The sequence below is a fragment of the Pongo abelii genome, chromosome 15 (assembly GCF_028885655.2).
Source record: "Pongo abelii isolate AG06213 chromosome 15, NHGRI_mPonAbe1-v2.0_pri, whole genome shotgun sequence".
Lineage (NCBI taxonomy): Eukaryota > Metazoa > Chordata > Mammalia > Primates > Hominidae > Pongo > Pongo abelii.
Window position 1 is genome coordinate 61,635,204 of NC_072000.2, and position 15,085 is coordinate 61,650,288.

A 15,085-nucleotide genomic window follows, 5' to 3' on the forward strand; every position below is an offset into this window, starting at 1 on the left:
GGCTACATTTAGCCCCAGGGGCCGTTGTTTTCCTTTAAGAAGTCCTAGGCCTAAACATGATTTTTTTTTTTTCCCCTAGGTCTGGCTCTGTTACCCAGGCTGGAATGCAGTAGCGTGATCTTGGCTTACTGCAACCTCCGCCTCCCAGACTCAAGCCATCCTCACACCTCAGCCTCCTGAGTAGGTGGGACTACAGGCACGTACCACCATGCCAGGCTAGTTTTTGAAAATTTTTTGTAGAGACAGGATTTCACTCTGTTGCCTAGGCTGGTCTCAAACTCATAAGCTCAGGTGATCTGCTCGCCTTGGCCTCCCAAAGTGCTGAGATTACAGGCAAGAGCCACCGCACCTGGCTCTGAGGGGCCATTTTAATAAAAATGTTCAAGCTAGCAATACATACAGGCAATAATGGAAGTGATACAATGACTGTACCTATATGACTATGGACTGAAGACAGACTTACAACTGGGAGAATTTTACTTAATTTTTTTTCCACTCGATTGTTCCATGAACATTCAAGCATTTATGGGGCAATTGTCATGCTCCAGGCATTGTATTTTCATGAGTAGTATATGTTTATAATGAAATCTATTTACAGGACTCTAGTACTAGTTTCTTTTCCAGTTTTAACTGAAATTAGTGTGCCTCAAAGTATTGCAAATCAAAGTAAATTCTAGCCAATGTTTGCCTCACATGAATGCTCACATGAATGATGTAACCCCAAAAAAGGACCACGTGGAGAGGAGGAGTGATAAAGAATTTAGGCACAGGGAGTATAGCCTTAAAGATTAAGTTTCATAGTAAATGTGACTTTCAACTGGGTGAGAATGTTGGGAGTTGCAGGTCACTGGTTCCAGGAAGGTTAAAGACATGTGTTACACACACACAAACTTGTATTGAAATTTGTTTACTTTCATGTGAGGAGACTACCAAAAAGGAAGGATTTTTGTAAAATGAAAGTAAGATTTCCCAAACATAAATTTTAACTTTAAAGAGACAGAACTTCAAAGAAGGGATTAAATAACCTAAAGCCTTCTGTAAAGTAAACAGAAATTACACACGCTCACATACACAGGAAAGTGAACAGTCTCTCTGGAGCCCCACAGGCAATGGGATATTCTGAATTAGCACCATACATAGAACCAGTGGAAGTTTTCATAGAGTATCCTGGGCACAAAGTTCATTTTCTGTACTTATAAGGCGATCTGCTCCGTGAGAAAGCTGCCGTGTAGAGCTGGAGTTGAGAGTCGTGGGTTTATCCTATCATTTACAACCACTGATTGCCTTTTAAAATATGAACACATTTATTAAGAACCACAACAAAAGCCATTCCTGATTAAAAGATTTCTTTTTCTTATCACTGGCCCTAGCCAGTGATTGTTCTTCAACCAAGAGTCCACCATCTTGCTGGGAGGAGTGCTCCTAAGCAAAGATTTTGGATGCAGGAAGAGAACACTCCAGTCCCACAGGGAAGACCAACAGATGTGTATTCCAGACAGGCAGAGCCGCTGGGAAGACGCTGCTGCCAGGTGGAGACTGTTCTCACCTGGCTTATCCCGTCTCCCAGGTGTTCGTTCCCTCGTTCTTCCCCTTTCTCTCACTGCCGACCTTCTCCCCTTTGTTACCGTTGTTGTAGAAATTAAAAATGCTCTCCATCCAAATGCCAGGTCACTTGTGTAAAATCCCATACTATTTAAGCATTAAACTCTAAGAAACATGAAAACTGAAAAAAATATGGAGATGCGAATAACAGTGGGTTTCTCTTTGGGATGATGAGATCAGACTTTCTGGGCAAGTGGCATTGACAGGTGGTATAGCTTGAAATGAAGCATAGAAGTTGGAGGACACTAATAATTTAGTTATGCTTATTATTAAAACAGCAGCCAGTAGTTGTTGAACCCTGTCTATATGTTAAATAGCATCTTAAGCATATTTTATAGGTGCCTGACATAGGCAAATATGTCTTTGGCTCTAGTTTGATGCTTTCTAAGATTTTTCTCCTAAGAAAACATCCTTGTTAATAATATGGTATATATTTTTTTCTTCCTAAATTTCAAATTCACTTGAGGCAATTGAATTCTCCTGTAGTATATAAATGATTATAAAAAACTGCTTCTAAATAAAGTCCTCACCATCTAGATTTGATACTTTATTGAAAATTATTTTGATATTACTGATACAAAAAAAAAACTGGAAATGCTTTCATACCATTCTAGAGAAAATAGATTCTGGTGCTATGGGACAAATTCTATTTCCAGTCTTATACACTAACTCTATTTTTCCCTTGTTCAGTCATGAGAGCTTCGGGAGTAACTTCTTGGCAGATGGTATTAATGAGTCTACAGGGTATTAATGAGTCTACAGGGAAAAAAAGATCAAGAATCTAAGAATTGTCTGACAATTTTACCTCTCATATGGAGGAGGCTATTGGAGAAAATTCCCTTCAAAGATAGTATTTTCTGCTTGACAATAAAAGCTCTTTGATTCTATTTCAGAAATGGTCAACTTCACTCTACATGCACTATAGGTAGAGTGCTAAATCAGATTTTACTAAGTTCAGAGTTAGTCTGACATGAGAGATGTGGAAAAAATGAAGTGCATTCCCAAAACAACATTTCTGCTAGCAGCAGTCTCTTGTTTTAAATCAGTTATCTTAAACTGACTTAACTTGCTTTGAGGTATTCTTGAGGTACTTCTTTTTATATAAAACTTTTGTTGTTTTAAATCAATGTGTGTCTAAACCTTGGAAGCATTCAAATAGAACACACACACTGTATAGGTGCACATAGGTATCTTCAAACAGGGACAATTGTAGTCTCATAATCACATTCCCCTATAAATATTGTTTAAAAATTTTACAATGCAAGATCATGTCTATTTTGATGGGAATAAAATATAAAATATCTTTAGTAATCTCAAATAGTTATAGGGCTCTCCCCCAAACCAGTGAGCATTTACTCTTTTTGAATTGTTTTTTAATTCTTTAATTATAGCTGAGTTTTCATAGACACATATAGAAAATCAATTCATGGTGAGAATTAATATTCCCAAGCACTTGCAAAGTGGTGATAGGAAATTATATCTCACGCCTATAATCCCAGCACTTTGGGAGGCCAAAAACCACATGATTATCTCAATAGATGCAGAAAAGGCCTTCAACAAAATTCAACACCCCTTCATACTAAAAACTCTCAAACTAGGTATTGATGGAACGTATCTCAAAATAATGAGACCTATTTATGACAGACTCACAGCCAATATCATACTGAATGGGAAAAAGCTAGAAGCATTCCCTTTGAAAACAACTGGTCAAAGAAAAGGATGCCCTCTATTACCACTCCTATTCAACATAGTATTGGAAGTTCTGGCCAGGGCGATCAGGCAAGAGAAAAAAATAAAGGGTATCCAAGTAGGAAAAGAGGAAGTAAAATTGTCTCTGTTTGCAGATGACATATTATCTATTAAGAAAACCCTACCACCTCAGCCCAAAATCTCCTTAAGCTGATAAGGAACTAAAGCAAAATCTCAGGATACAAAATCAATGTGCAAATATCACAAGCATTCCTATACACCAGTAATAGAGAGCCAAATCATGAGTGAACAGCCATTTACAATTGCTACAAAGAGAATAAAATACCTAAGAATACAACTTACTTACAAGGGATTTGAAGGACCTCGTCAAGGAGAGCTACAAACCACTGCTCAAGGAAATAAGAGAGGACACAAACAGGTGGGAAAACATTCCATGCTCATTGATAGGAAGAATCAATATCGTCAAAATGGCCATACTGCCCAAAGTAATTTATAGATTCAATGCTCTTCCGATCAAGCTACCATTGACTTTCTTCTACAGAATTGGAAAAAAACTACTTTAAACTTCATATGAAACCTAAAAAGAGGCTGCATAGCCAAGACAATCCTAAGCAAAAACAACAAAGCTGGAGGCATCACGCTACCTGACTTCAAACTATACTACAAGGCTACAGTAACCAAAACAGCATGGTACTGGTACCAAAACAGAGATATATACCAATGGAACAGAACAGAGGCCTCAGAAATAACACCACACATCTACAACCATCTAGTCTTTGACAAGCCTGACAAAAACAAGCAATGGAGAAAGGATTCCCTATTTAATAAATGGTGTTGGGAAAATTGGCTAGCCATATGCAGAAAACTGAAACTGGACCCCTTCCTTACACCTTATACAAAAATTAACTCAAGGTGGATTAAAGACTTAAACGTAAGACCTAAAACCATAAAAACCTGAGAAGAAAACCTGGGCAATACCATTCAGGATATATGCATGGGTAAAGACTTCATGACTAGGCTGGATGTGGTGGCTTACACCTGTAATCCCAGCACTTTGGGAGGCCAAGGTGGGCAGATCATGAGGTCAAGAGATCGAGACCATCCTGGCTAACACGGTGAAACCCCATCTCCACTAAAAAATACAAAAAATTAGCTGCGCATGGTGGTGGGTGCCTGTAGTCCCAGCTACTCAGGAGGCTAAGGCAGAATGGCGTGAACCCGGGAGGCGGAGCTGGCAGTGAGCCAAGATCACACCACTGTACTCCAGCCTGGGTGACAGAGCAAGACTCTGTCTCAAAAAAAAAAAAAAAAAAAAAAAAAAAAGACTTCATGACTAAAACACCAAAAGCAATGGCAACAAAAGCCAAAATTGACAGATGGGATCTAATAAAACTAAGGAGCTTCTGCACAGCAAAAGAAAATATCATCAGAGTGAACAGGCAACCTACAGAATGGGAAAAAAATTTTGCAATCTACCCTTCTGACAAACGGCTAATATTCAGAATCTACAAAGAACTTAAACAAATTTACAAGAAAAAAAACCATCAAAAAGTGGGCAAAGGAGATGAATAGGCACTTCTCAAAAGAAGACATTTATGCAGCCAACAAGCTATGAAAAAAAGCTCATCATCACTGCTCATTAAAGAAATGCAAATCAAAACCACGGTAAGATACCATCTCAGGCCAGTTAGAATGGCGATCATTAATAAGTCAGGAAACAACAAATGCAGGAGAGAATGTGGAGAAATAAATAGGAACGCTTCTACACTGTTGGTGGGAGTGTAAATTAGTTCAACCATTGTGGAAGACAGTGTGGAATACTATTCAACCATAAAAAAGGATGAGTTCATGTCCTTTGCAGGGCCATGGATGATGCTGGAAACCATTCTCAGCAAACTAACACAAGAACAGAAAACCAAACACTGCGTATTCTCACTGAGTAGTGGGAGCTGAACAATGAGAACACATGGACACAGGGAGGGGAACATCCCACACCAGGGCCTGTTGGCAGAGATGGGGGACTAGGGGAGGGATAGCACTGGGAGAAATACCGAATGTAGATGACGGGTCGATGGGTGTAGCAAACCACCATGGCACATGTATACCTATGTAACAAAGCTGCATGTTCTGCACATGTATCCCAGAACTTACAGCATAATAAAAACAGAGAAAAATATGCCAAGTTACTGCAAAAGGTGATCACAAATTAAACATTCTTCAAGTCCAAATGAATAAAGAATAATTAGTACATGCACTTCAAAAGAAAATGGTAGTTGAGGCCAGGCACGCTGGCTCACGCCTGTAATCCCAGCACTTTGGGCAGCCAAGGTGGTCAGATCACTTGAGGCCAGGAGTTCAAGAGCCATCTGGCCAACATGGTGAAACCCATCTCTACTAAAAATACAAAAAATTAGCCAGGCGTGGTGGCAGGCACTTGTAACCCAAGCTACTCAAGAGGCTGAGGAAAGAGGCGAAGGTTGTAGTGAGCTGAGATCGTGCCACTGCACTCCAGCCTGGGTGACAGAGGAAGACTCTGTCTCAAATGGAAATGGAATTTGAAGATAGACCTTTCAAACTTAAGTTTATAAAAAGAGTCTTATAATGTACCAATTATAATAATTTCTTTTCATTTGGTATACGGGCAACGCCTGCAAGACAAATTTATTCTGCTGAGGAATAGTAAGTCCATGTGGAGAACTCTTCTTCCATCTGCCATCCACTGATGTCCCTATTTTTTTTTTTTTTTCCTGGGTGATCATAGCAATTTTCCTAGAAGTCACTTATCAGCATCAGGCTTTTCCTCTTCATGGAGCTGTCCACTAGCAAAGGTACTTGGACCCAAATGCTGCTTTTGCCTCCCTTGAGTGCCATGCAGGGCTGTGTGACATCAGCCCTGTCAGCTTCCTGAGCTATCCAAGAGGGGGTTACAGAAGCCAGGTTTAGTACAGAACAACCACTGGAACCATAAGACTTTAAGCCCAACCACCCCTGTTCATGGTTAGCAAGGAAACAGACAAAGCCCCCATGTGCATCTAACCAGCAAAGAGTGGCATCTTTTAAAGTTTCTTAGTGCCAAACTCCCTGTTGCATGAAATCAGGCCATGTCATCTGCTAGGCATCTCAGTGTCAGGAATATTGAGCAAATGTTTGTGTAACAATTAATCTTATTAATACCATTTTTTTCTGGGCTTGATGCACTAGGATGTTCTTATAAAACAACTTTCAGAAATAGATCTAGATTTAAATCTTGGTTCTGTTATAAGTGTATAACCTTGGATGAGTCATTCAAACTTTCTGAACTTGTTATCTTTTGTCTTAAAATGGGGATAACGCCACCTTAAAATGTAAATGTTACCACTGGTCATAATAAGAGATGCAAAAGTACAGTACAGTGCCTGGCATGTTATAGACACATTTATATTTTTAAGGGAGGCCTGATTCTGCTTCTAGTGCTTGTCATCAACCTTAGATCTTGCTTCTTCACATACCCCAAAATACTCAACTCATATTCCCAAGAGATAAAAATGGGCATATTTTCATAAAACATTTCAATAATCTCTTATTGGCCAGTTAACATGAAACCTACCTGAATTTTTTCATTGGAGATTGCTTTTCTTGAGCAGTGGCTAGATGACCAGAATAATAGACTGGGAAAAACATAATGTTCCAGTTTGTTGAAAACCAAGTCATGAAAAATGGGCAATAGAAGTTCTTATAAGTAATTTTTACAATCTGTGTAGTTCCAACCCAAGACGATGATACTGACAGGATGATCAAGAGTCCCCAGATGCCCTTCAGAACCATGGACGTGCAGGACACGCAGCGAGCCTTGATTCTGTTTTCTTGGCTGCTGTTCTCAGAATGAGTCTGTGTCCCATCGTCTGCTGGAAACAGGAAAGGAATACAAATGTATGGAAAGCAGGTTATGAAACAGCAATCAAATATATCAGCTCCTTAAAAAAGACGGATGAAACCAAAGAAGCAGACAGTAGAATTACCAGTGTTTTTCTTTTCTACCATCATTTGAAGAGACTGATAACTTCGGCTCACTTTTTCTCTGGACTCTCTGCTCTACACAATATAGTAAGCATCTGAGTCCCCATCCAGTCCATGAGGTTGCCATGGACTTGGCGGATGCTATGCTGTTTTCCACTGTGCCCTTCCCTTGCAAGAGCATTACACATCCCAGCCCCCAAAAACTGGTCTTGGCCACATGCCCTGCTTTCTTCTATCGAACGTGAGAAGATGTGAGGCATAACACCTCTCATAAGAGCCTTAGGAGGCATCCCAAGGTCCTACCAGCTCTCTTGGTCTTCCCCTCTGTCATTTCAATGTAGAAGACCAAATATAAGTTGTTCTTTCTGTCTGTGTGGGGAAATGAGCAGAACCCAGCCAAAGCTGCTCTGTATGCACCAACATGAAAAGGGAGTGAGAAATAAATAAATATTTGTTTCCATTTTCCTTTTTTTTTTTTTTTTTAAGTTACAGCAAATGGCCTGGTGCTGTGACTCATGCCTGTCATCTCAGCACTCTGGGAGGCCAAGGTGGGAGGATCACTTGAATTCAGGAGTTCAAGACCAGCTTGGGCAACAAAGCAAGACCTTGTCTATGAAAAAAAAAAAAAATAGCAGTGGGAGGTGGCATACACCTTTAGTCCCAGCAACTCCAGAGGCTCAGGTTGGTGAATCCCTTGAGCCCAGGAGTTTGAGGCTGCAGTGAGCAATGATTGTACCATTGCACTCCAGCCTGGGTGACAGAAGGAGACCCGGTCTCTTAAAAAAATGCAGCAGCGATGAGATGATTATTAAATTAAAAGTAATGTGTCCCAAGAATAGAGCAAGTCCTGACTACACAGTCATTTCCCACCTCATCACAAATGACTATTTAATATATTTCTGGGAGCACAATAAATTCTGCTTTGTACTTTTACTAAGAAAATTTAGCAATTTTACAGCACACTAAAATAGCCAAAACTCTCTAAAAGTGATAATCATGAAGGCTGTCTCCCTTCATGGAAAAAACAAGTTAACATAATGAATTCATGTACCTTTCAGGAAGTTAAACAGGAGCAGAGGTCATTCTGAGTCCCTGAGCTGAGATCCCAGATGGTAATTGTCTACAAGAGTCTCTTGTGTCTCCAGGGACCCCACTTAAGCACAAGGCCTATGCTGAGGGTTAAAGTAGCGCAGCCCAGAGATTGCAAATGGCAGTGGATGGGGCTGCTCACTTTGTGTCTCCAGAACCTGCTGGCTCTCCTGCTGAGTGTGTTCCTACTGCTTAATCAGCCAGGTGTGGCTGCACCACTGTGTTAAAAACCTTTACCCAGTTAAGGCTTTCTGATATAATCATTGGGGGAAAGGAGAAGAGAGCCTTGAAAGTGAATTCTCCACTGGGGAATAAAAACCAAGTAACTATGAACACAGCAACCACTACATGACTTGTAAGTCTTATGAACAGTACTGAATTCTCAGAGTCTAGGCATCCAGAAGATGAAAACTGGCAATCTTTTATTCGTTCATTCAACAAAATCTTATGAAGACTCTACCAGGCGCTAGTTAGCTACTTGGATCCTAAGGGTTTGAATATGAAAGACTTCAGCCCACGGTCTAGTGGAAAGCCAGAAACGCACTCAACACAGTGTGATAAGAGCCCACTCAGGCAGATACAAGGCCAGACAAGTACTTGTGGAGGAGCTTGGGGGGGATATGATCAGAAAAAATGTCCATGAGGCAGTGACACTGAGATGAGTCTGGAAGTGTGAGTTACTCAGCTCCTTCAGCTGTTTACAGACAACACAGTCTCTTGATAACAGGTCTGCAAATTTCCTCCATGACCATGTGGCTTATGCAGACAGCAGAAGGAAAACTAGGATAAATAAGAGGATAGAGAATCTTGTGTTGAGAGGCCAAGAAAGGAACACAAACCTGACTTATTAAGTAGATATTATCATTCCCACTTCACAGATGAAAAAGCTGAGAATTGTGTTAAGGGTTGTCCAAGATTGAACCCAACCGAATCAGTATGACTCCAGGGTCTAAACTTTATTCTGAGCACCCACATGGCTGGGCCTTCAGCCCTTAGCTTTCCATTCAAGCACTGCAAGTTTCAGACTGGGAAAAAAGTTCTGTTTCCTGGCAGGAATGGCAGTCCTGCATGGAATTTAAAAAGTGATACTTAAGAGAAAGGTGTACCCTACTACACTTCAGATCTCATGATTCCCAGAGACTACCTTATAAAGGAGGAATAACTCTACAAAGATTCTGAGGCAATATCTGCCTTTACTGTCACCTTCTGTGAAGAATGTGTCTGCATCACCGCTATACTCTGGGTGTGCTTTTGATGATACCAATAGTCACCTACACCTTTTCATAGTATTGACTCTAGGCTTCTTCTGTTAACTAGATTGACTGTTGCCAATTCTTCAGTTTTACAAAGCACAGAAAGATTAGGTATCCAGAACTCTTTTATTTTCTGACCACTTTTAACATGATTTTCTATAGTCCTGCTTAGATTTTGTTATCACTAAAATTGGTTTACCGGGATTCTATCCATTTCTACGTACCTTTATCAAGTCATGCAAATTGACAGCAGAGGCCACTGGAATTTGGAAACATGAATTTAAATCCTAGCCCTGCCATTGTATGGCATTGAGTACATTTTTAAATTCCTTTCTTAGCTTTATCTGTCCAACAGTGATAATAGCTATCTCATAGGATTTATTTTGAGATTAAGTACCATAATATCCACGAAAGCATGGTGAGCTTCTCTTCAGATTATTCTTTTCTTCTCTTTGGTGCACTGGAATATCCCCCAAGTGCTTCCAATAATCACAGAAGGAGTAACTTACTTATGTTCCAGATGATCTTTAATGGTATGGTCTTTGAAATTTGTAATCTGTGTATGATACATAGGGCATGTCTTTATTAACCAGTGTGTTTAATTAACTGGAACATTTTGTTTTGCAAACAACTGGGGTAATAGGAATATTGCAATCTATTAAAGCCAATTAAAACTTTCTGAAAATTTAAGATGTCATTATTTTTCTAAGTTTTAGCCTTGGGGTTTACATAGTGTCTGAGACATCATTTTATTTTCTCATAAAAAATACATTCTCAAATGAGTAGGACCCTAGACAAAGCTTTCACATCTCCTCTCTTCCTCTGTTTACCCTTCCCCCATCCCTAATTGAATCCTCTGAATTGTCATTTTTTTAAGGCAGTTTTCCTAAATTTCTGGAGGTTTTTATTGTTGTTGTTGGTTTTACTACTAACTTATTTTGGTGGTGTATTTTGTTGTTTTTGCTTCTGCTGTTACTATTTTTGAGGATGAAAAAGATTTTAGTATATTCAATTTTAGTATATTCAATTTTAGTATATTCAGCCAAGCTGAAGGAACAAATGGAGAGAAACAAATGGGCCAGAAGAGATGTAGGTGGGGCAATCATGGACACAGGTAGGGGGGCTAAAATTGGAAAGGCAGAAAGACAATCATACCACAAGTCATCCCACAGTGATGGTAACTGGTAAACAAAAGCATAGAGACATTCTGAGGTAGAGGAATGCATTTGTAAGCATACAACTGTTTGCTCTTTTCAGGAATGTGAAAGTATGCTCAGTCATACAATGAGAGGAAGTGAATTTGAACAGGGGACTTGAGTCCATTCCCTGAGGAAGGCAATAAGATGTCCGCTGCCAATAAGTAACAGTCCTGGCCAGCAGCCTAGTGGACCCAGCTGCATTTAAAAACTATAAATTTTGCTGGGAAACTCATGAGCATAGTTACAAGATTTATCTAGCAATTCCAGTCAGTAACCCAGGAGTTGGCGAGTGGTCAGGTGGATGTGAGGAAAAGCTAAAGTCTCAACTGATCAGAAAATGCTGATCAGGGAAGCCAGTGAAGTCTCCTGCAGAAAGTATGAAACTGGGAATACTAAAAGGGCTCCTGGGACTAACAGTCCCGATGAGGCCAAAAGCAGATTCTGTTATTTTACTGGTGTTTTCATTCTTTTCAGGATGGGTATATTGTGCTGTTACTGAATCCCCAGGCTGAGAAAAAAGATGCAGGGTTTTGATATTCTGAAGATGAGAAAACTACCTACCTTGTAAACTTCACCAGGAGTCATTGTCTAACCATGTGTTAAGTTGCTCAACTACAGGTTTTGGCATTCAGTTTCTCTGCCATACTGTACACCACTAATAGATTGTATCTATATATTTCCCTGCTTCCTTATCCTCCGGCTTGATAAAGCTTCCCCACATGTACTCATTAGAGTCCATGTAACATCTCTGCGTTCTGTGACAATGGTGAGATCTTTCTATTTAGAAGCTTACTAGGATGTACCATTATTTAAGAGGAGGTCACCCACATACCTGATCTGTTCTGTCTCTCAACTCTATGTCCACAAACTCCTGAGGATCCTCGGTTCTGAAGTTCAAGAATAGGAGCAGAGGAATCTTCGGTGACAGACAGCGGGGACAGTTGTCTACTGATGCCACTGTGTGAACTGGGGCAGTTGGCTCCTGGTTTACATCGAGTGACTGATGATCTGGAGGTACCTGGGAAGACAGAGTTCACACCAGTTTGAGAACTGCCTGAAGAACAAATTGGAAGTAGATTTTATGTATTTATTTAATTATTGTTTGGAAACAGGGTCTCACTCGGTCACCCAGGCTGGAGTGCAGTGGTGTGATCTCGGCTCACTGCAGCCTCTGCCTCCCGGATTCAAGTGATTCTCCTGCCTCAGACTCCCGAATAGCTCAAATTACAGGTGTGTGCTACCACACTCAGCTAATTTTGTATTTTTTGTAGAGACAGGGTTTCACAATGTTGGCCAGGCTGGCAGAAGTAGATTTTAAAGGCCTGAACAGTAAAATATATGGTAGCAACAATCACAGACCTAATGAGCTTATTTCAAATTCTATAAAAGGGGCTCATAAAAAGAAAATGTTATGGCAAGGTCTGTGCCTATAAGATAAAGACTCTTAGATAAATCTATTAGCTAGAAATGAACACTAGAAGATGGTGTTTGGATTGGTATTTGTGTTCAGAATTAATACTTAACACAGTCAAATAGCTTAAGGCAAGGAAGGCACAGTGTTCTGTGATTTTCCACTCTACCCTTTTCTTCCTAAGGCTGTCGATTTCCTAACTGGTAAAACTGCCAACAGTGTTTCCAACAAACTGACTATACACTTTTCCATGGGATTGATCACTAAAATTTAATTTCTTTGTGTCTTCTCAATTACTGCTAGCCTCTATCTGGTGTTATAGATGAAAATCCTCCACCAGCCAACCCCCCAAGAATCTCCAACCCCGGGTCAACCTCACGGGTCTGCAGCCAGTATACTCACATAGGGTGCTGTGCTCAGAAGGGCCCATCCTGCCACTTCCCACCCCTCAGCCCCAATTTTCCTATCCAAATGACGCATCTATCAACATTAAGAGATTAACACTGGTACATCACTATTAACCAAATTCCAAACTTTATTTGGATTTCACTAGTTTTATCACTAATGTCCTTTTTCTAGGACCCTATTCAGGGTTCCACATTACATTTAATCATCATGTCCCTTTATCCACCTATGGTCTGAGATAGTTGTTCAGTCTTGTTTATCATAACCTTGACAGTTCTAAAGAGAGCTGTTGAAGTATTTTGTAGTCTCTCAATTTGAGTTTGCCAGATATTTTATCTCATGGTTATATTTGGCTCATGGATTTTTCAGGAAGAACACCACAGAGGTAAAGAATCCTTCTCATCATATAGTATCAGTCATGACATGCTACCAACATGACTTGTTATTGATGATGTTAACTGTGATCACCCAGCCAAGGTCGTGTTGGCCAGGTTTCTCCACTGTCTTTTTTCTTCTTCAGTAGCCAGTCACTAAGTCCAGCCCACACTCTGGGGTGGGGAAGAGGGGGTGCTAAGCCTCACTTTCTGGAGTGGGTGGGGTCTACATATATTATTTGGATTTCTTCTGTAAAGGTAATTTGTCTCTTTTCCTCCTTTATTCACAATTTATTCGTATTAGTATAGACTCATGAATCTTTAGTTCATACTTTGGGTTATGATCAAACCTGCATTGTTTATTATTTCGCTCAAATTATTCCAGCTTTGGCCATGGCGAGCTCTTTTAGATTGGCTTCTGAGTACCTTTGATTTGTCCCCATTCTTTTGTGTTTGAGCTCTTCCTTACTTTCTGGCACTGCAAGATGCCCTGGGCTTATCTTATAGTTTCCCTGCCCCACTCCTGAAAATAATCATTTCCCCAAGGATTTCTATTTCTTCTATTTCTTTGGAATGATGGTTGCCAGAGCCTAGGATGGATAGTGTGGGTTGGGGGTGAAGGGAGTGGGTACAGTTAATGAGTACAAAAATATAGTTAGAATGAGTAAGATCTAATATTTGAAAGCACAAGAGGGTGACTACAGTCAACAATAATTGACTGTAGATTGTTAAATAACTAAGATTGTACTTGGAATGTTTGTAACACAAAGAAATGATAAATGCTTGAGGTGACAGATGACATGTTACACATGGTATGTCTGTATAAAAATATCTCATGTACCCCATAAAAATACCTACTATGCACCCATAAAAATAAAATAAAATGTACTATTTAATCTTGGATTTAGAAAATTAAAAATTTACGGTTACTCAAAGTTAACAGAAACATTATATACTGACTGCTACACTTAAATTAATGCTATGTTGCTATGTTACTATTGCTATTATAAGAGTGTCAAAAATACCCAAGGTTCTTATTTTACATATCCAGAATGTTTATTATACCTTGTACAACTATGTTTCTAATTGGACAATTCAAGTTCGATAAAAACAGACTGTCTGAAATTTAGTGAACTCTCAATTATTCATGTTCTTCAAGAGTGGCTGATGCTCAGATACTCCAGGAGTCTTTTAAAATTTATCTTTTGAAATTTATTTTTATAAGGTATGCCTTCTCCTCTTTTCTCAGGGTAATATTGGGTTTCATTTTCCCAATATTCCATTCCCAATCCCTTGGCAATTATAGGTCAAAAGGAGAAAGTCTAGAAACAGGTTGGGTAGCAAGTTGGGATGGGATTGAGATAAAATATTGTCCATAGTTACCTGAAAAGTTGGTAACTTGTGTGCAGCTAGCAGGTGTTGAATGTATAAGCCACACCAGTGATTTATCTTCCTTTCTCATTTTCACTAAAATATTATGTCCTGGCTTCCATTCCTCCTGTTCCTTATGTGATATACCGCAAAGCCCATTGCCTGCTGCCAGCCGCCTCCCACTGGTCAGTTTGTGGAAGAGATCCAAGAGTAGTTCATCCATGAGAGACTTTTAATCACTGTCTTAAACAACACAAACTTTAAACTTCCGAGCCAGACCTGGAGGTGTATTCAGCGGTTGGGCCATGACACGATTTTCATTATTTGGCCCAGAAGGAGAATATGATTTCTTCATCTGCGCTGTTTGGGATCTGCACGCTCCCAAATTCAATTTGATTCAACAAGTAGTTATTAAGCACCTATTACGGCAGGTATTGTGTCAGGAGCAGTTAGACAAATGAAGAATAGTTTGTACCTTCATGGAACTCTCAGTTTTATATGATGCAGACATGTAACCAATTAGCCACAGTTTGATGCAGCTGGGGGAGCAGGAAGAAAGGGAGTGAGGGATTCATTCAGAAGCCTGGAGCAGGGAAGGCTCTATGGGAGGTTACATCAAAGGTGTCTTTGAAGGATGAACAGGACTGAATCAGGCAGAGTTTTAGGCTGGGGAAT

At 39.9% G+C, this 15,085-nt stretch overlaps 1 protein-coding gene across 3 annotated transcripts in view; it reads right to left on the reverse strand.

Moving 5' to 3' along the window:
* SLC35F4 (solute carrier family 35 member F4) overlaps positions 1-15,085 on the reverse strand; it is a 304,687-nt gene that overhangs the window by 18,336 nt on the left and 271,266 nt on the right. The window contains exons 1-3 of one of the 3 annotated variants that reach the window (XM_024231734.3): positions 14,423-14,633; positions 11,682-11,867; positions 6,899-7,196 (exon numbers count right to left, since the gene is read on the reverse strand). In XM_024231734.3, coding sequence (XP_024087502.1) covers positions 6,899-7,196; positions 11,682-11,867; positions 14,423-14,633 — 695 coding nt within the window. Of the gene's footprint in view, positions 1-6,898; positions 7,197-11,681; positions 11,868-14,422; positions 14,634-15,085 lie in introns of those variants that run through there. The other 2 variants (XM_002824783.4, XM_009249109.4) reach the window with 2 other exon arrangements.